The following is a 22058-nucleotide window of genomic DNA, read 5'->3' as shown; positions in this document are numbered from 1 at the left end:
TTTTTTTTATCAAAGACATGTAGAACAATAAATTTGGCGAAAAATTTATATATGGATGTCGTTTTTTTTGCAAAATTTTACAGCTGAAAGTGAAAAATGTCATTTTTTTGCAAAAAAATCGTTACATTTTGATTAATAACAAAAAAAGTAAAAATGTCAGCAGCAATAAAATACCACCAAATGAAAGCTCTATTAGTGAGAAGAAAAGGAGGTAAAATTCATTTCGGTGGTAAGTTGCATGACCGAGCGATAAACGGTGAAAGGAGTGTAGTGCCGAAGTGTAAAAAGTCCTCTGGTCATGAAGGGGGTTTCACCTAGCGGGGCTGAAGTGGTTAAAGGGGTTGTCCCACGGAAAAAAAAAAATAATCTTTTTTTTTTTCAAACCAGTACCTAGATCACACTTTTGTAATTGCATGTAATTAAAAAATGTAGTACAGCCACCGAGTTATTAAAAAAAAATGCATCTGTGTAGTGCCACCTGTGATGGTTACAGGAAAAGAGCTGCAGCAGAAAGGACACACCCTCTGAGCTGTGATATGGAGAGAGATGCAGCAGAAAGGACACATCCACTGAGCTGTGATAGAGAGAGAGCTGAAGTAGATAGGAAACATCCACTGAGCTGTGATATGGAGAGAGCTGCAGCAGAAAGGAAACATCCACTGAGCTGTGATATGGTGAGAGCTGCAGCAGAAAGGAAACATCCACTGAGCTGTGATATGGTGAGAGCTGCAGCAGAAAGGACACATCCACTGAGCTGTGATATGGAGAGAGCTGCAGCAGAAAGGACACATCCACTGAGCTGTGATAGAGAGAGAGCTGAAGTAGATAGGACACACTCCCTGAGCTGTAATAGAGAGAGCTGCAGAAGAAAGGACGTGCCCACTGAGCTGTACTATGGAGAGCTGCAGCGGAAAGGACATGCCCCTGAGCAGCCAGCTTGAATCCATCTAGCAGAGCAATTGAAGCAATGAATGTGGAGCTCTCTGGATCCATGTGAGGTCCAGGGCTGGTTCTGGCTTTGTTAGAAAGGTATTGTCATGTACTGTATGATCTCTGATCATCAATCATGTCGTCACCCCTTTAATTTTCTATAAGTATCATAGCAGGAACCTTTCTTTTCACAAAGTCAAGAGTCTGAGACGCCGGATATCAAATAAGCAGCAAGAAGGAGAAAATGCAAGTAATCTCCAATCCAGGCAGCCGGCCCCGAGAGCGACACATCCGAATGCTTCCACCAACGCCCCCGGGAGTCGCTTCCGGACATGGATTTTCATTTTCTCCTTGCTGAAAATGTCATTATCTGTATTATACAGTACAGGGCGTTAAAGTGATGCGCGGCCTCCGCCATCAAGACAGGGAGGCTGATATTCACGGTAATCCCTGGGTAATGGAGTGGGAGTAGATAAGAATATGTAGTGGGAGGCAGGGTGGCTGCACGATGGGACTTACCTTCAGAGCGTGGCTGCCGATATTGATATGCGGATTTTATCATCATGGGGGATATGCTGCCAAGTACTCCAAATTGAGAAGGTCATGAGGGCGGCAATAGGAATGAATCTCAATTATTGGGGTGTGCCGGTAGAGAACGTGATCGTGGTGTATAACGGTGTGAACACAGCCATGGGGGGCTATGAAGGGATAGACCGATCGTGGCATTTATAGCATGTCGACAGGATAGGCCATTAAGGTCAGACCGGTGCGGGTCCCGGCTATGATCTCAAGAATGGAGCCTGCCGTGGAAGGAGAGGACGCCCCTTGAAATAGGAGAGGGTCCCAGAAGTGGGACCTACCCCTACTGAAACATGTATGGCATATTCTATCAATACAATATCCTATCCCCACAATTGTTTGAGATCCTGGAAAACCCCTTTAAAGAGCACCTGTCAGGAGTATCAATCCAAGCAAATTGCCTGGTAGGGTTGAGTCTGCTGATCTTGGCTGATCAGGTGTGTGTGCGCTTGGCAGCTGAAGAAATGTGTGCTGGTCCCATGCTCATATGTGCCCGCATTGCTGAGAAAAATTATGTTTTAGTATATGCAAATGAGCCTCTAGGAGCAACGGGGGCGTGGCCATTACACCTAGAGGCTCTGCTCTCTCTGCAACTGGCGCGCCCTCTGCACTATGATTTAACAGACCCAGGTGCGATCACGTTTTCATTGTCTGGCCCTATCGATCGAAGTGGAGAAGGTGCAGCAGTTGAAGAAAGAGCAGAGCCTCTAGGTGTAACAGCAACGCCCCCATTGCTCCTAAAGACTCATCTGCATATACTAAAACATCATCTTTCTCAGCAATGCGGGCACATATGACCATGAGACCAGCACAGATGCCTTCAGCTGCCAAGCGCACATGTAACAGGTCAGACAGTGTGATGGGTACAAAACTGCTGACAGATGCCCTTTAAGATGACACCTGGTTTAATGGGTTGCTTCTGCTGTCCGGTGGTCTTTTCTATAATACTGTATACTCTTTTTTATAGGATACTCTACAGTGGATATAAAAAGTCTACACACCCCTGTTAAAATGTCAGGTTTCTGTGATGTAAAAAAATTAGACAAAGATAAATCATTTCAGAACTTTTTCCTATAAACTGTACAACTCAATTGAAAAACAATGACTTGATGATGACTGTCCTCACTGTGTTCCATTGTATATCTAATGCCTTGGAAATTCTTTTGTCCCCTTCTCCTGACTGATACCTTCTAACAATGAGATCCCTCTGAAGCTTTGGAAGCTCTCTGTGGATCATGGCTTTTGCTGTGAGATGCGACTAAGAAAATTTCAGGAAAGACCAACTAGAGCAGCCGAACTTTATCTGGGGTTAATCAGAGGCACTTTACATGATGGCCGGTGTATGCCGACTGCTATGTAACAGGATTGTGAATGTGATCGCTTAATTCTGAACACCGCTACATCCCCAGTTATAAGAGGGTGTGCACACCTATGCAACCACATTATTTTAGTATTTTTTTTAGTTTTCTTCCCTCCACCTAAAAGATTTCAGTTTGTTTTTCAGTTGAGTTGTACAGTTTATAGGTCACATTAAAGGTGGAAAAAGTTCTGAAATGATTAATCTTTGTCTCATTTTTTTATAGCACAGAAACCTGACATTTTAATAGGGGTGTGTAGACTTTTTATATCCACTGTATATGTACAGACAACACTATAACCCCCAACATGAGCATGATACAACTCTACCATACTCTATACCCAGAGGACTACAACCCCCACCAAATTCAATTCTATTATACTCGACACAAACAGCACTACAACACCCCAACATTACCATAATTAAATTCAATCATACTCTACACATACAACACTACAACCCCCAACATGAACATACTACAATTCTACCATACTCTATACACAGAGGATTACAAACCCCAACAAGACCATAAGGCAATGCTACCATACTCTGTTCACAGAGCACTACAACCCCCAATATGACCATAGTACAATTCTATCACACTCTATACATAGAACACTACAACCAACACGACTAACACAATTCTACTATACTCTATACACACACACACACAACACTACAACCCCCACCATGACCATAACACAATTCTACTATACTCTATACACACACACAACACTACAACCCCCACCATGACCATAACACAATTCTACTATACTCTATACACACACACACAACACTACAACCCCCACCATGACCATAATACAATTCTATCACACACAGCACTGCTAGGTCACTATACTAATGGAAAACACAGAAAATACACAAAACTGAAGAGATTAATGAAAAGCAAAACCGATGGGGATCCGCGTAAATGCGGCGCTCCTGGACGGCAGCAGTTAATACATGACGGATATTAGATGAGCGCCTGGTGAATGCGCAGGAACGTCCTCATACATTATTCATCATCCTAATAAAGTCAATACGTTCCTCTGCCGCCCCCCCCCCCCCCCTCCCGGGAAATCACTGTGATCAAAGTGTGTTTGTATTATGTGTGCAGTAATCATCGGTAATCTGCAGATAAAAGGAGCGGCAGCGTTCCCAGCCGACCGCCACAGCGCGCCGGCCGGGCACGGGGGCCTTACCGAACTGACATGTGTTACTTATATGAAGGGCTGGATGGAATTACAATGCAAATGATGAGGATGGGTAGGGGGGTGGGGGTGTACTGGACAAAACACAATGCAAGAAGTAAAATGACAACTGTTCTGTGAATGAAGCGTTCTCCGCTCTGTTTACTGACACAGAGCTCCAAATCCTCTGCATAGCTGCAGATCGGAAAGATCACTTTTTGCTGCCCGCAGTCACCACTAGAGGGAGCCTCCTGTATACGGTTATAGGAATATATATAGTGAGTTAGGGATAGTTAGACATATATAACCCCCCTTGTGCAGAGAAGGCCACATTCCTGAGTGATTGTCTCAGAGACATCCTTTGGAGGAGGGGCTGAAAGGTATGAATCTTGTGCACAACGACAGTTGATTGGAACTCCACTGAGGTGGGATGATGTAGGTCCATCTCTGTCTTGTATAAACATAGGGTGTCGACCATGTGCTATGACCCCCAAAATATTGTATTGTGCAGGACATGTGATTATTATTTATTCTATAGGTGAATTGTCTGTTTTACCTTATATTTAATCACACTTAGTAATTTTTTATCACTTAGCCTGTTAAGCCTATTTAGTCTCAAATCTTTGAATTCACATAAAAACAATGTGACCGTACCCTTCCAGCACTGACAGTACCAGACTCTATGAACATGTCCCTTTGTCAAAGAGAATGGTAACACCCAGTTGTCAAATTATTCAAAAAGTACTGACATCGGTATGGCACAATGCAGAGTTATGAGAGGAGATCACCCCCTCACACATTGGTAAGTGATGCCATATCCAAGCAATGGGCAAGTACATACTGCGCTGGCAAAACATATTCCTTGCCCTGTATACAAAACTAAATCAACTAGTTCAATTGGAACGGTGCAGTACTGCATTCCACCTGTAGTGGCGCTGCAGGGACTGGCAGCTTTTTTTCTTAGATATGAATCATAAGTGAGAAGAATCCCTATGAATCCAGCTGGAAAGGATGACTGGGTGGAGCACTGTGAGGACAGCCCTGCCTGCCAGCCAATCAGTCAACACTCCTGACAGTGCTCATTGGTTCCTGTTCTAAATGTCCTTTTCAGCTAGATGCCAGGCACGATAGAGATTTTAAATTTCCTTTACACTCTTCAGTGGCGTATAGGTTACTACTTACCTCGATCTGTTCTAAAGTGTCCTGCAGCTTTGAATTCAGTTCACTGCAAAATAAAGAAAAAAACATTTTAGAATAAAAACCAGCTGGATAAAGACGTGTATATGGCCGGGAAAATGATCAATCCTAATCTAATCTCATTATTCATGGTGGAAAATATGGTTGTTGGTCAGTGACTCTGAACCTTACATCAACTGACTGGACATCCCACCTGCTAAGGCCGCTCACACAGCGTGAGGATCTTTTGTAGAATTCGTCACCCTGTGGGAAAATTCCCTGCGATCACCGATTGTCGGCTGATCGTATCTTTAACTTTAACACGGGAGGTTTTTTCGTTTTTTGTGTTTTCATTTTTCTTCCCTATCTACCTTGAACCATAACTTTTTTATATTTCCATATAAGGGCTTATTTTTTGCGGGACAAGTTGTACTTTCTAATGCCACCATTTATTATGACATACAATGTAGTGGGAACCGGTAAAAAAAAAAATCCAAATGGGGTGGAATTGGAAAAAAAAAAATAAAAAAATCAATTCCTCCATCATTTAACACATTTTGTTCCCACGGCATTCCGTTTGCAGCAAAACTGACCCTTGCCCTTGATTCTCTGGGTCAGTACAATTACAAAGATACCCCATATTATATATAAATAGTGTAAAAATAAATGTAAACTTTGAAAAAAAAAAAGTTTTTACATCACAATCTGTAGTTTTTATTAATAGCATTTTGGAGTGTGTGTGGCTTTTTGATCACATTTTATTTTATTATTTTTTTGGGGTAAGAGAAGCAATGAAAAAATGGCAAATTGGCCATTTTGACCCTTTTTTCCACTATGCCATTCACTGTGTTCAAATTTTTTTTTTCTATTTTAATAGTACGGGTGTTTTCGGTCACAGTGATACCCATTATGTTTATATTTTTTGTTATTTATGTATTTTTTTATTATATAGAAAAGGGGGTGATTTAAACTTTTATATTTTTTATATTTGTTAAGTTTTTTTTAAACTTTTTTGTAATGATTTTGAAGCTCGCATTTGAGCGTGCAAAATTCTTTTTTTTTTATTCTGAACAATCAAGGATTTTTAAAATCCATTTATTACTGACAATTGCTAATTTCTTCAGCGAGGCCGAGTGTATTGAAATCAATCACTGGCATCCTCACCGGCTGCAGAGGATGCTGGTAACAAGCCCGGAAGCGCGAGCACTTGATCACGGCATCTAAAGGCTTTAAGTTCCGCGATCGGCATTATGGCCGGTCACGGTAATTAGCCGCGGGTCTCTGCTATTTGAAAAAGAGGATACCCGCAGGCCATGATGGCCGCCGCACGTGCGAGCGGGCACCATGTTTGCCTATCACTCCAGTGCCGTACATGTACGGTACTGGCAGCGAAAGGGTTAAAGGGGTTTCCCAGGATTTCTTAAATGATTACCTATCCTCTGGATTGGTCATCCTTATCTGATTGGTGGGGGGGGGGGGTCAGACACCCAGGCCCGCTGCCGATCAGTGTCATACATTGTATAGTGGCCGTGCTTGGTATCGCGCTCAACCCCATTCACTTTAATGGGGCTGAGCCGCACCTAGGCCACGTGACTGATGATTGTGACATCACATGACCTAGGCTAAGCTGCAAGAAGGGCGCGATGCTGCTACAAGAGCCAGTGCTATCAAACAGCTGATCGGCATGGGATAGGACATCAGTTAAAAAATCCCCAAATATCCCTTTAAAGCCTTATGCGCACGACCATATGTGTTGTTGGGACCATAAAACACGGAAACTGTCCCTGTGCATGCCACCGTTTTTTCACTTGTAAATAAATGGCCCATCCTTGTCCAGAAAACACAGGGGATGCAGCGCTGACAATGGAAACGAGCAGCCACACGATCACGTAAAATATCCTGCTAACGACCGCTGATCAATTGGATATATCACAGATCGGCGCCCCCTCCCTCTACAGGCAATTATCTGCCCTTGTAAAAAGGACCCTTAAAGGGGTTGTCCCTTCTGAGACAATGGGGTAATATCGCTAGGATATGCCCCCGTTGTCCAACCCCCGACCGACCTGTGTCAAAGGCGCCAATCAGCCAAAATCTGGCCATGTGAACTGATCGAAGACCAAATAGAGAGGAATCAGTGGACTGGTAACTAAAGGGTCAATAAAAGAAACCGTCAAATATCAAGCTCAGCTCTGCTACATCTGGAAAAAGCCATTTACAGCAATTACGTCTCTTGACTAAAGAGTCTGAATATAGAACAGGGGGCATGCGTGTTCTCTTACATACATTACTACACGCGGGTCACGTCTGAGGCACATCATGCATACGGTGCGCTCGCAACGTAATTGGGAAAAGTATTAGTGCGAACATGAAAGGAATCAATTAGACTGTGGCGGAGGGAGAGCGTCGAACAATGCACATAATAATACGGGAGATTTAACAGAGAGGCATCCATTAAAACGCAACACCCAGAAAAGCCGACTCTAGGGAAGAGCATTTGTGCCACCCCTATCTCCTCATAGATCGCAAGCTCTTGTGAGCAGGGCCCTCATTCCTCTCGCTGAAATTAGTGACTTGTCTGTTGCTCTACTATTTATGACTATTTGTAAATAAGCCCCTGAAATATACAGCGCTGCGGAGTATGTTGGCGCTATATCAAGATTATAATTCCTATTATTATTATTATTATTATAAGTGCTGTGTACAAACATGGCGGAGGTCTTTCAAAAGCATAGCCACGCCTTTTCATAGGTTGTGACCAGTATTGTAGTTAGAGGCGTTATCCCATCATAATGATCACTGTTAAATCTGTTAATGATTTGACAGTGATCATTTTTGTAAATATATTTGATTAACCCATTCCCACCGTTTACGAGAAAATTCATCCCCACTTACCTCATTGTTGTCATTCCGTCTCCCCTGGTTACGGCCACCGCTCTTCTCCAGAATCCCGGTGGCCGCGCTTGCGCAGAAGACTCCTTTTCTCCCGGCCGGGCCGCTTGCTGTCCTGAACGCGCACGTCGCCGCGCATGCGCAATGGTGACTTCTTCCTGGCCAGAATAGTACAGAGCCGCGAACGCGCACGCCGACTCTGTACTATACTGGCCAGGAATAAGTCACAATGGCGCATGCGCGGCGGCGTGCGCGTTCAGTCCAGCGCGCGGCCCGGCCGGGAGAAGACGTCAATCAAGATGAAACCCGCCCCCAGTCAGAATCCAGGAAGTGAACGGCGCGCAGGCAGCAGGTAGGCATGCAAAGTGGGATAACCCCTTTAAGCTCTAATGAAGTGACTTGGGCTGATCTGCAATACCACACCCAAACTGCGGTCAGGGGTGGCGCTGTTTATGGAAGAAGGTAGCCATGTTTTTCTAATCTCATGGACTATGATGGAAGGCCTTATACAGACATGCAGGTGTTAAAGGGGTATTCTGACGAAAGACGTTTATGTCTCTAATCGAGGGCCTGAGAACACCATCTGGAGTGCTGAATCTAGTGTAAACACTGCCACGGGTCAGTCCACAGTCTAGTGTAAACGCTGCCACCGGTCAGTCCACAGTCTAGTGTAAACACTGCCACCGGTCAGTCCACAGTCTAGTGTAAACACGGCCACCGGTCAGTCCACAGTCTAGTGTAAACGCTGCCACCGGTCAGTCCACAGTCTAGTGTAAACGCTGCCACCGGTCAGTCCACAGTCTAGTGTAAACGCTGCCACCGGTCAGTCCACAGTCTAGTGTAAACGCTGCCACCGGTCAGTCCACAGTCTAGTGTAAACGCTGCCACCGGTCAGTCCACAGTCTAGTGTAAACGCTGCCACCAGTCAGTCCACAGTCTAGTGTAAACACTGCCACCGGTCAGTCCACAGTCTAGTGTAAACGCTGCCACCGGTCAGTCCACAGTCTAGTGTAAACGCGGCCACCGGTCAGTCCACAGTCTAGTGTAAACACGGCCACCGGTCAGTCCACAGTCTAGTGTAAACACGGCCACCGGTCAGTCCACAGTCTAGTGTAAACGCGGCCACCGGTCAGTCCACAGTCTAGTGTAAACGCGGCCACCGGTCAGTCCACAGTCTAGTGTAAACACGGCCACCGGTCAGTCCACAGTCTAGTGTAAACGCGGCCACCGGTCAGTCCACAGTCTAGTGTAAACACTGCCACCGGTCAGTCCACAGTCTAGTGTAAACACTGCCACCGGTCAGTCCACAGTCTAGTGTAAACACTGCCACTGGTCAGTCCACAGTCTAGTGTAAACACGGCCACCGGTCAGTCCACAGTCTAGTGTAAACACTGCCACCAGTCAGTCCACAGTCTAGTGTAAACACTGCCACCGGTCAGTCCACAGTCTAGTGTAAACACTGCCACCGGTCAGTCCACAGTCTAGTGTAAACACTGCCACCGGTCAGTCCACAGTCTAGTGTAAACACTGCCACCAGTCAGTCCACAGTCTAGTGTAAACACTGCCACCGGTCAGTCCACAGTCTAGTGTAAACACTGCCACCGGTCAGTCCACAGTCTAGTGTAAACACTGCCACCGGTCAGTCCACAGTCTAGTGTAAACACTGCCACCGGTCAGTCCACAGTCTAGTGTAAACACTGCCACCGGTCAGTCCACAGTCTAGTGTAAACACTGCCACCGGTCAGTCCACAGTCTAGTGTAAACACTGCCACCGGTCAGTCCACAGTCTAGTGTAAACACTGCCACCGGTCAGTCCACAGTCTAGTGTAAACACTGCCACCGGTCATTCCACAGTCTAGAGCAAATGTTTACTATGCTATTATTCATGAAACTCTCTCTAGTGAAGGCTGTACAATAAAAAATTCACATAACTCTTTATATATGCACGGGATTTATATATTACATACCGTAAATACTAATTACTTTGATTACTTCTTTTTTTTTTTAAAAAGCATCTTACACAGCATAAACCAACTAATTTATATCATGCTTGTTCCAGGGCTACCCTATTGACATACACTACATGGGTTTCTCTGACAACATCTATCTGACCATATTCTGTACAGAAACACCTCTGTGTACCTTCTCATCAACTCTGCATGATCTAACCCCCCCCCCCCATGACGTCTGTGGGTGTTCTATTATGTGTCAATTTAACTATGTATCCAGCAACGAATTGGATTATTACATACATGTATATAACAAAAATTTCCTTCTTTTTTATCCCAACTCATTTTGTACTATATATTGTTACAGATAAAAAAAATTTACCACTGATGAAGGTCTGAAATGACCGAAACGTCTGGTCAAAATACACTGTTTGTACCAAGGATTAATATTGGGCTATTGGATGAAACTACTGCAAAACTTAAAAATAAAAAAGTTTGATTGCAACACTTTAAATCTGTGTGCCTCAAATTTCGCTATATGTTCCAGGGCTGTGAACACATGGACATTGGACAGTATTAAAAACATGAACTTTTTTACTTCTCGGTAAAAAAGGCATATCTGGCAAATAAAATTACAGCACGGGCAAGTGATGAAGGTGCGAGAAGCTCTGCACAATGGCTTCACGCGACAAAGTATAGGAATCTGCATAAGACGCAGGTGTCCTAATGTATCACAACTACAAGGAGATGCTGTATTAATGGCAGACGGCCAGACGTGCAATTTGTCAAGAAGTAAGGATGACAGAAGAAACCAAATTCTAATTGTAATTTTACAGTGAGAAGAGAATTAATTAGAATAAGTGTCCAATTGTAGAAATAGCGCAATTGGGATTAGGGACTAAGGGGGTCATTTATCAAACTTCTGTAAAATAGAACTGGCTTAGTTGTAACTCATGAACAGTACAGGATAAGTAATGTATGTACACAGTGACTGCACCAGCAGAATAGTGAGTGCAGCTCTGGAGTATAATGCAGGATGTAACTCAGGATCAGTACAGGATAAGTAATGTATGTACACAGTGACTCCACCAGCAGAATAGTGAGTGCAGCTCTGGAGTATAATACAGGATGTAACTCAGGATCAGTACAGGATAAGTAATGTATGTACACAGTGACTGCACCAGCAGAATAGTGAGTGCAGCTCTGGAGTATAATACATGATGTAACTCAGGATCAGTACAGGATAAGTAATGTATGTACACTGTGACTGCACCAGCAGAATAGTGAGTGCAGCTCTGGAGCATAATACAGGATGTAACTCAGGATCAGTACAGGATAAGTAATGTAATGTATGTACACAGTGACTGCACCAGCAGAATAGTGAGTGCAGCTCTGGAGTATAATACAGGATGTAACTCAGGATCAGTACAGGATAAGTAATGTATGTACACAGTGACTCCACCAGCAGAATAGTGAGTGCAGCTCTGGAGTATAATACAGGATGTAACTCAGGATCAGTACAGGATAAGTAATGTATGTACACAGTGACTGCACCAGCAGAATAGTGAGTGCAGCTCTGGAGTATAATACAGGATGTAACTCAGGATCAGTACAGGATAAGTAATGTAATGTATGTACACAGTGACTGCACCAGCAGAATAGTGAGTTCAGCTCTGGAGTATAATACATGATGTAACTCAGGATCAGTACAGGATAAGTAATGTATGTACACAGTGACTGCACCAGCAGAATAGTGAGTGCAGCTCTGGAGTATAATACAGGATGTAACTCAGGATCAGTACAGGATAAGTAATGTATGTACACAGTGACTCCACCAGCAGAATAGTGAGTGCAGCTCTGGAGTATAATACAGGATGTAACTCAGGATCAGTACAGGATAAGTAATGTATGTACACTGTGACTGCACCAGCAGAATAGTGAGTGCAGCTCTGGAGCATAATACAGGATGTAACTCAGGATCAGTACAGGATAAGTAATGTAATGTATGTACACAGTGACTGCACCAGCAGAATAGTGAGTGCAGCTCTGGAGTATAATACAGGATGTAACTCAGGATAAGTAATGTAATGTATGCACACAGTGACTGCACCAGCAGAATAGTGAGTGCAGCTCTGGAGTATAATACAGGATGTAACTCAGGATCAGTACAGGATAAGTAATGTAATGTATGCACACAGTGACTGCACCAGCAGAATAGTGAGTGCAGCTCTGGAGTATAATACAGGATATAACTCAGGATCAGTACAGGATAAGTAATGTAATGTATATACACATTGACTGCACCAGCAGAATAGTGAGTGCAGCTCTGGAGCATAATACAGGATGTAACTCAGGATCAGTACAGGATAAGTAATGTAATGTATGCACACAGTGACTGCACCAGCAGAATAGTGAGTGCAGCTCTGGAGTATAATACAGGATGTAACTCAGGATCAGTACAGGATAAGTAATGTAATGTATATACACAGTGACTGCACCAGCAGAATAGTGAGTGCAGCTCTGGAGTATAATACAGGATGTAACTCAGGATCAGTACAGGATAAGTAATGTAATGTATGTACACAGTGACTGCACCAGCAGAATAGTGAGTGCAGCTCTGGAGTATAATACAGGATGTAACTCAGGATCAGTACAGGATAAGTAATGTATGTACACAGTGACTGCACCAGCAGAATAGTGAGTGCAGCTCTGGAGTATAATACAGGATGTAACTCAGGATCAGTACAGGATAAGTAATGTAATGTATGTACACAGTGACTGCACCAGCAGAATAGTGAGTGCAGCTCTGGAGTATAATACATGATGTAACTCAGGATCAGTACAGGATAAGTAATGTATGTACACAGTGACTGCACCAGCAGAATAGTGAGTGCAGCTCTGGAGTATAATACAGGATGTAACTCAGGATCAGCACAGGATAAGTAATGTAATGTATGCACACAGTGACTGCACCAGCAGAATAGTGAGTGCAGCTCTGGAGTATAATACAGGATGTAACTCAGGATCAGCACAGGATAAGTAATGTAATGTATGTACACAGTGACTGCACCAGCAGAATAGTGAGTGCAGCTCTGGAGTATAATACAGGATGTAACTCAGGATCAGTACAGGATAAGTAATGTAATGTATGTACACAGTGACTCCACCAGCAGAATAGTGAGTGCAGCTCTGCAGTATAATACAGGATGTAACTCAGGATCAGTACAGGATAAGTAATGTAATGTATGTACACAGTGACTGCACCAGCAGAATAGTGAGTGCAGCTCTGGAGTATAATACAGGATGTAACTCAGGATCAGTACAGGATAAGTAATGTAATGTATGTACACAGTGACTCCACCAGCAGAATAGTGAGTGCAGCTCTGGAGTATAATACAGGATGTAACTCAGGATCAGTACAGGATAAGTAATGTATGTACACAGTGACTCCACCAGCAGAATAGTGAGTGCAGCTCTGGGGTATAATACAGGATGTAACTCAGGATCAGTACAGGATACGTAATGTAATGTATGTACACAGTGACTCCACCAGCAGAATAGTGAGTGCAGCTCTGGGGTATAATACAGGATGTAACTCAGGATCAGTACAGGATAAGTAATGTAATGTGATGTACACAGTGACTGTACCAGCAGAATAGCGAGTGCAGCTCTGGAGTATAATACAGGATGTAACTCAGGATCAGTACAGGATAAGTAATGTATGTACACAGTGACTGCACCAGCAGAATAGTGAGTGCAGCTCTGGAGTATAATACAGGATGTAACTCAGGATCTGTACAGGATAAGTAATGTAATATATGTACACAGTGACTGCACCAGCAGAATAGTGAGTGCAGCTCTAGGGTATAATACAGGATGTAACTCAGGATCAGTACAGCACAAGTAATGTAATGTATGTACACAGTGAGTGCAGCCCATTCTCTAGGTAAGAGTAGGTCCCAGAGGTGGGATCCGCACCTATATGACACTGATGGCATATCCTAGCAATATACTATGAATGTGGGAATATCCTTTATACCTACACCTTAAACTACAATGGAGACAGGCAAACTTCTGAGTGACCATCCTGTCTTTTCCTCTCTGCAGCCATTTTCCAGATAAGTCTAAGTCCTAGAAGTAGGACCTCCACCTACCAGACATTTACGGCATCGTCTATCGATATGTCTTGGAAGAGGTTCCATGTGACTATCTGCATCTCTGCTTTAGAGAAACCTTATTCTCATCTCCATTCCCAGCGTATAAAATAATAATCTTAACGATGTAATACTGAGACCGTGACAATGATGGGAAATTCGCCAAGCATTAAAAAGACACTTTAATGATTGGATCTCCATCGTTATATGTTTCAGCCTCACGGCATCGATTTCAGGATTACCGTATAACCTGACCGCATGGATTGCCGGAAAAATCAATACAATCACATAGAACATGACTGCACATACGAGCTGCGAAATATAAGGGAAATCCGTCACATGCACGGGCAGTGCAGACTTAATATCATTATGGGAGAAGCGTATTGATTTGTTAACACATTGATTGCACTATTGTTTTTAGAAGTCAGGCCACAGAGAATTTACCTTTAACCCACTGGTGCCAGGCACACGTGGAGCCATTACTTAGTAGCCAGCGCTGTACATTTATGCCGCTGTGATTATGTCTTTATATACAAATTTGTAATAATAGTGGAATACATGGTGATCTGATGCCAGCAGATGTAAGATGAGCTAATTGTCATATTTTTCCCAGAAGTCCAGAGGAGCACTGATTGTCTTACAATACTCCTCGTGTCCTTCATAAGGAGAAACAGTACCCCAACCAAGGCCTCTCAGCCTGTCGGAGATCACCAGATCTGGCCTAGACGGATACTGCCATCAACAATGAAAAATACATTTGGATCAGCTCACCTCCATACAGGTAGGTTGCATGCGATCTGGGCTGGCAAAACGGAACAATGCAGGAAAAACGTAGATAGATCGAGCACTCAAGTAAAAACTAATTACTTAATTGACTCAAAAGTGGTTTTAATATTTTTCTACTATGTTCTGAGTCAATAAAGGAATTAGTTTTTATTTGCGTGCCGGATATATCCTTGTTTTTCCCGGATACTGCCATTCACTGCCGAAACTCTTTGACTGTAATTGGATCCGGAACGGTTGTAGTAAATGGGGTCCAGCAGTGAACGGCAGTATCCGGCTAGACCAGGTCTGGTGCCTGCCGCCGGACCCGTTTAACACAAATTTGAACCTACCTTAACAGATGATAAGATTAGATAGACCAGGGATGGCCAACCTGAGGCTCTCCAGCTGTTGCAAAACTACAACTCCCAGCATGCCCAGACTGCCTATAGCCATCAGCCTACAGCAGGGCATGGTGGGAGTTGTAGTTTTACAACAGCTGGAGAGCCACAGGTTGGCCATGCCTGAGATAGACAGTGGCGATGAGCAAAGCGCGCTTCGGATCCTAGGTCTGAAGTCTAAACTTCGGATTAATGCTGCACGGTGCAAGACTTCGGTAAATAACTTCGGTATCTGATTTTGTAAAGTAGAAAACCACTTTAAAACTTGGATCTGAACTCGGCTTTCGGTTCCGAGGGAGCGGTCAGAACCGAAGCAGAGTTCGGATCTAAGTCTGAACTCGACTTTGCGAATGACTGTCTTCGCCTCATCGAGGGCCATATGGAGATGGGTCTCTGTACAGCACTAATCCGAAGTTTTGAGCAAAGCTACTTCGGATTTAGGATCCGAAGCTTGCTTCACTCATCACTAATAGATAGAATACAATATACAGTCGGAGCCCCCCCCTATAACGCGTACCTTATACAGCTGTAGTGTTTAAAGGTACTTGCCGCCTCCTGACACTCCAAGCACAGTTGGATGGCTCCGGGGTAGTCTTCTTCCTTCAAACAGAGAACATAGGCCACATTAGAAGTTTCTCCAACTTTGTGGTTGGTAATCCGTCACTTTTCTACGAACTGTCCTTGGATTCACAACTGCTCAGGTTCCTGGCACAGTCCTTCCCCTGCACAGCAACGGCTCCCGGCACAGGACCTCAGCACAGCGCGGCGTCCCCTTTATCCTCAGGGCCGGTCGGCCTCCCTACAGATCACAACGTGATGCGAACACCCCTTTAAAGCTGTATATGATAATGACCTTAAAGGGGTTATCCAGGGGCTATCCTTGGGATACGCCTTAACTGTTAGTTTGGTGGTGGTCTAACTAACCTTAAATGTAAAGAGATGTGAACCTGTTTGTCCATCACATGATCAGGACCGATGTACGGAATGAAGGTTTCTATTGTATGACAGCAAGCAGAGATCCTAAAAACCGTGATGAACTGATAAAGAAAGTATATTGGAAAACTGTACATCTGTTCCTCAAGCAAATTGTAAGCTTTACTTTCAGAAATGGTCTGCAGCTTTCATACTGTTCTGAGACTACAACTCCCAGCTGACTGCTGTACGGCGACAATGGACGGATGCTTTCTCGGACGGATGCTTTTCTCATATATAGTAATGAGGGCAGGAAACTGAATCTAATCTGGACTCAGTCGGCTACGATGAGATGTGACTGATGGAAGCTGGAAGAAAAGTAATCATAATGGCATCTCAAAAATAGATGGCGCCTGCCAGAGGAGCAAATGAAACGTGGCTGCAGGACCATATGAAGCCGAGCGTGGACATAAATCTCCGCTCTCATCAGGTGAGCGGTAATGTCATAACTTCCAGGTCTGGCAATGTAGTGATTTATATAGGAGAACTCCGCAGCCAGGTGAAGCTGTCCGTATATCAGAGGCCGGTGATGACTCAATAGAAGGCATATAACGCAGTAATCACATGGAACAGGGTCGGTCCAGGATGGCAAAACGATTACAGAGCCAATTGTCAGCGCATCCTGTAGATCGGGAAACTTTCTAGGCTTACACAAATAAAACCGTAAAATCTAACAAAACTGAGCCGTATAACTCAGCCACCAGTGGAATTACAGAGCGTCTTTTAAATGGCTATATTTATTAAATGTATCATTACAGGCCGATCTGAAATTAAAATTACCTTAAAAGGCTCTCCCGGGAAAAAATATTCAACCTGTCTCCAACCAGCAACTGGATCTGAATAGTTTTTTAACTGCATGTAATTAAAAATGTAGTAAAGCCAGTGACTTATTCTATCACTCAAAATGTATCTGTATAGCGCCACCTGCTGTTTGTTCTATTCCTTGTTTCTCTGTCCACCTCGCAGACAAGCATGCTCATCTCTATACTTCATCTGCCGCTAGTCATGTCTACTGTTAGAAGCTGTGACAGTTACAGGAAGATCAATGCAGCGGAAAAGACACGCCCCCTGAGAAGGGACACACCCCCTGGGCTGCCAGCTGGAGGATCTGTACTGGATCGGTGGGGGACTGAAAAGGTGAGTGTGTTTTTTTGTTTTTTTTTATACAATAGCCCGTGTTATTTTTTTATTTTCAAAATCCAGTCAACCCCTTTATGTTCCATTGTGGCCCTTGAACTAAATTTTAAAGGGGTTGTCTAAAACCTAACTATTAATGACCTATACCAGGCATGGCCAACCTGCGGCTCTCCAGCTGTTGTAAAACTACAACTCCCACCATGCCCTGCTGTAAACTGGGCATGCTGGAAGTTGTAGTTTTGCAACCGCTGGAGAGCGTCAGGTTGGCCATCCCTGACCTATACCAAGGAGAGGTCATCAATGTCTGATCAATCAGCTTTTAGAATGGGGGTTGCAGCTCTTGGATGAGCACTGCATACTCTGCCCAGGCCTGTGACGTCACGTCCATCGGTCACATGATCTTTCTGCAGCTCAGCCCCCTTCAACTGAATGAGACTGGGCTGCAATACCAAGTACAGCCACTATACAATGTACGGCGCTGTGCTTGATATACTATGAAGAGGCCGCAGCCCCTTCCACCAGCTGATCGGGCAGGGGTGCAAGAAGTCAAATGACCACCAATCTGATACTGATGTCCGATCCCGAGGAAAGGTCATCAATACTTCAAGTAAGTGCGTACTCCACAATGTAAGTTACTCTAGAGGCCAGTGATTGGTCTCTTCTGGCTTCTACGATGCAGACACCTTTGTGTCCTTTAAGGCTGCCGCCGGAGCTCAGGAAGATGATTTGTATTACATCAACACAGCGCCATCAGACAGAACTAATTCATCTCACCCGTAAGAATGCAGATAGATAGGCACCTACCTCCAGCATTTCGCTGAGGCGGACGTCCGTTCTTTGCTGGAGAAAAAAATAAAAAAAACGAAAGAGAGAAATGATGAATTGGCTGCCAATAAATAGAGAAATAATCAGAGCGCACGCCGCTGTCCTCACCAGTGTCTTAATGGTCCTCAGAGACTTCAGCAGGCCAATCAATAGCTGCCGTTTCCTCTGGTTTGCCAATACTCCCAGGCTGGCCTCCGTAAAGCCTTCTTTCGCGGTATTTAAGTGCCTGAGAAGGAAAAAGAAAGAAGATACGTCCATGAGAAACTAGTTTAGGTCGCACACCACCCAAGGACTGAATGTCCAGAGCAAAACCAGTCAATTCGGTTTAACCCCTTCAAGGGGGTGTCCCACCATAACAACTTATATTCATGGAACCCGAGTACTGTGCTCCGAATGTATCAGTCCCACAGAGATGAATGGAGTTGCAGGGCGCACTCTGAGAACTGTGGGACACCCCAGTTCTTGTGATCTGTGGGGGTCCTAGGGGGTCGGACCCCTATTGATGAGCTGTACAGAAGATCAGGCATCAGTAAGGCCCTCACAAGAGGAGGCAGAAACAGTCTTTACCCGTTTCTGCCTTCTTGATCGCTCTATACACAGCACTCCTAGTACTGCCGAGGATGTAATAAAGGCGGCAGCGCTCCCACTATTGCGCCTGGTGATCACATGACTGGCGGCTGACAGGTCACATGCCCACACTGCTGGGTCTTACGAGACTGGCATAGCCTTCAGCGTGACCGTTGACACTTGTCAGAGCTGGTTCCCATTGTAATTGTGTCCGCAATGGTAGATCCGGTTATAGGGGAAATGTGTTTAAAAAAATCAATAAGGGGGAAGGAGGGGAGAGAAATGCCAGAAGAACCACTGCTTACCTGATAAATCCCCCACCAATCCAGCACCGCCGCCCTGGTGGTCAGTCGGTTGTTGTAACGATGACATGCCGTCTACTCTCTTGATCTCTGCAGACACTTACTGGCCTCAGTGGTAAACCGCGAGACTGCAGAGGTCACAAGGGTAGACAGGTAAAACACTGCTGCAATAAAGTAAACAAAGACTGGATCGGTGGCGCTGGATCGGTGGGGGATGTATCAGGTATGACTTGGCTCTTTAGATATGATATGACATTTTCAGCTTTAACCAATTTCTTTCCGGTCTGAGAATCCACCTTTAACTAAAGATCAGGACAGCATGGTGGCTATGCTGAAGAGTAGACACAAAGAGGAGGCACAGGACACAGAGAGGAGGCACAGGACACAGAGAGGAGGCACAGGCTAATCTGGAGGGTAGACACAGAGCGGAGGCACAGGCTATACTGTATAGTAGACACAGAGAGGAGGCATAGGCTATGCTGGCAGGTAGACAGAGGGGACACAGGCTATGTTGGAGGTTAGACACAGAAAGGAGGCATAGACTATCCTGGATGGTAGACACAGAGAGGAGGCACAGGCTATGCTGGAGGGCAGACACAGAGCGGAGGCACAGGCTATACTGTATGGTAGACTAGACACAGATAGGGGGCACAGGCTATGCTGAAGGGTAGACACAGAGAGGAGGCATAGTCTATGCTGGGGGGCAGACACAGAGAGGAGGCACAGTCTATGCTGAAGGGTAGACACAGAGAGGAGGCAGCGGCTATGCTGGCGGGTAGACAGAGAGGTGGCATAGACTATCGTGGATGGTAGACACAGAGAGAGGCACAGGTTATGCTGTAGGGTAGACATAGAGAGGAGGTGACAAAGGCTATCCTGGAGGGTAGACACAGGTTATGCTGGAGGACAGAAAGAAAGAGGAGGCACAGGATATCCTGGAGGGTAGACACAGAGAGGAGGCACAAAGCATTCTTTTAGCCGAAGGCATACACAGACAATTGCATAGGCTATGCTTGAAGGCATGGTGGCTCAGTGGTTAGCACTGGTGTCTTGTAGCGTTGAGGTCCTGAGTTTGAATCTGATCAAGGGCAACAGTAGAGTTTCATTGTGTGGGTTTCCTGAGATCTCTCATGTCCTCTCACACACCAAGGTTAGTATGGAGTTTAGATTATGTGCCCGAATAGGTCAGGGACCGATGTGCGTGAGTACAATCTCTGTACAGCGCTGCGGAATATGTTACAGCTATATAACTGAATAATAACTTCAGCGACACCTCTGGCATCCCGATCAGGCGGGTCCCTTTTTCATCTCAGTTACTTGTGAGAAAATATTGGATTTCTTGCTGAAGTTCAATAGACTTGAGCAAATGTGAGAGGAAATCCATATTTCTCCCGCCAGGAGGAAGGCACGCTGTAATTACCGTAACAGCTATCGCCAGGAAAGGTGCCGGATAACACGGCCGGGCAGCTGGATATCTATTTACCGGCACTATGGGAGAAATAAAACACGGCGCACTAGTCAGTTAGAAAATGTTATGGTATGTGACACCCGTCCTCGCTGAAGGGTCATTTCTTTATAATCATGTTGTTTCATACATAAATATAAAGGCACAAATTGTGAGAGAGGCGCAGGCTGGAACATTAACAATGTGGGGGCAGACAGAGGTAAGAGGAGAGAGGAGGCACAGGCTATGCTGGAACGCATAAAGAGAGAGGAGGCACAGGCTGTGTTGGAGGGTAGACAGAGAGGAGGCACAGGCTATGTTGGAGGGTAGACAGAGAGGAGGCACAGGCTATGTTGGAGGGTAGACAGAGAGGAGGCACAGGCTATGTTGGAGGGTAGACAGAGAGGAGGCACAGGCTATGTTGGAGGGTAGACAGAGAGAAGACATGGGCAATACTGGAATCCAGATTGAGACCAGTATAAGTAAGAGCTACCAAAGAAAATTCAGAATGAGACAGATTTTGACGCTACTGTGTTTAGCTCACAGAGGGCTGTCTAGGCTGATACACTGTAACAAACCCTCAGCTATGTCAGCAGTCCTAGATAAGTTTCAATTTCAGAAGGCAAACAATGACTTTTTATCTTAAATGACAAAATGCAGAACTGAAACAGAGTAACTTTTTATTGCATAACGATAACCTAAGCGCACGTTCACACGACGGATTTTGAAAATCTGCCTCCAAACATCTGTACGGATTTTAAAAGTGGGTTTATTAAGTTGCTTGTTTTTGATGCTTTGTTTTTTTTTGTTACACGGTTTTGGGGATCTATACTTCAAGGCAAAACTGCATTTTCTGCTCGCAGTTATTGGTGCCGAACCGGAGAATTTTTTTTTTTTTTGTTTCTTTTTTATGCTTCCCATTCATTTCAATGGAAGATTCAGAGCGGATTCCGTGCTAAGACAGGGCATGCAGTTTCCCATTGAAGAGAATGTGGGGCTGCTCGGAGTCGTTTTTAGTCACCGATTCTAACTCCGAGAACGCAATTTAAAAAAAAACTCAGCGTAATTGGGCCCTAACTTGTAAATTGATGTTAGGGTTTGATGGGTGGGCATCCAGCCTGTAACCACATCTACCTCCTGCTAATCCAGCACAGGCGCACCCTTCCCTTCCTGAGCATGTGCAGCAGATCAGATAGGATGATATTAGAAAACTCCAGACATACAATCCATTTTCTAATTTCTAGATGACATGCAGGTATATAGAAACCTCTATGTCGCTGTACTGGTTTCATTACCTTCTCCCATTAGAGCAAATAACAGCCGCCAGCTGAAGACTCGTCTGCAAGGACGTAACGCGCTCCAATTCCTGCAAAATAAAGGATATGTACCATCATGCATCGTCTATTATTACCCAGCATCAAGTG

The 22058-nt window shown here is 44.6% G+C and overlaps 1 protein-coding gene across 1 annotated transcript in view; it reads right to left on the bottom strand.

The window, feature by feature from the left end:
- Positions 1–22058, bottom strand: part of VPS50 (VPS50 subunit of EARP/GARPII complex) — a 174515-nt gene that overhangs the window by 81751 nt on the left and 70706 nt on the right. Inside the window, exons 6-10 of the mRNA XM_044293698.1 lie at positions 21930–22000; positions 18430–18547; positions 18301–18336; positions 15905–15987; positions 5239–5281 (exon numbers count right to left, since the gene is read on the bottom strand). Of these exons, the coding sequence (XP_044149633.1) occupies positions 5239–5281; positions 15905–15987; positions 18301–18336; positions 18430–18547; positions 21930–22000 (351 nt within the window). The remainder of the gene's footprint in view (positions 1–5238; positions 5282–15904; positions 15988–18300; positions 18337–18429; positions 18548–21929; positions 22001–22058) is intronic.

Source organism: Bufo gargarizans, chromosome 5 (genome assembly GCF_014858855.1).
Source record: "Bufo gargarizans isolate SCDJY-AF-19 chromosome 5, ASM1485885v1, whole genome shotgun sequence".
In the NCBI taxonomy this organism is placed as follows: Eukaryota; Metazoa; Chordata; class Amphibia; order Anura; family Bufonidae; genus Bufo; species Bufo gargarizans.
Note: the sequence above shows the minus strand (reverse complement) of the source record. Positions and strands in the feature narration are given on the sequence as shown.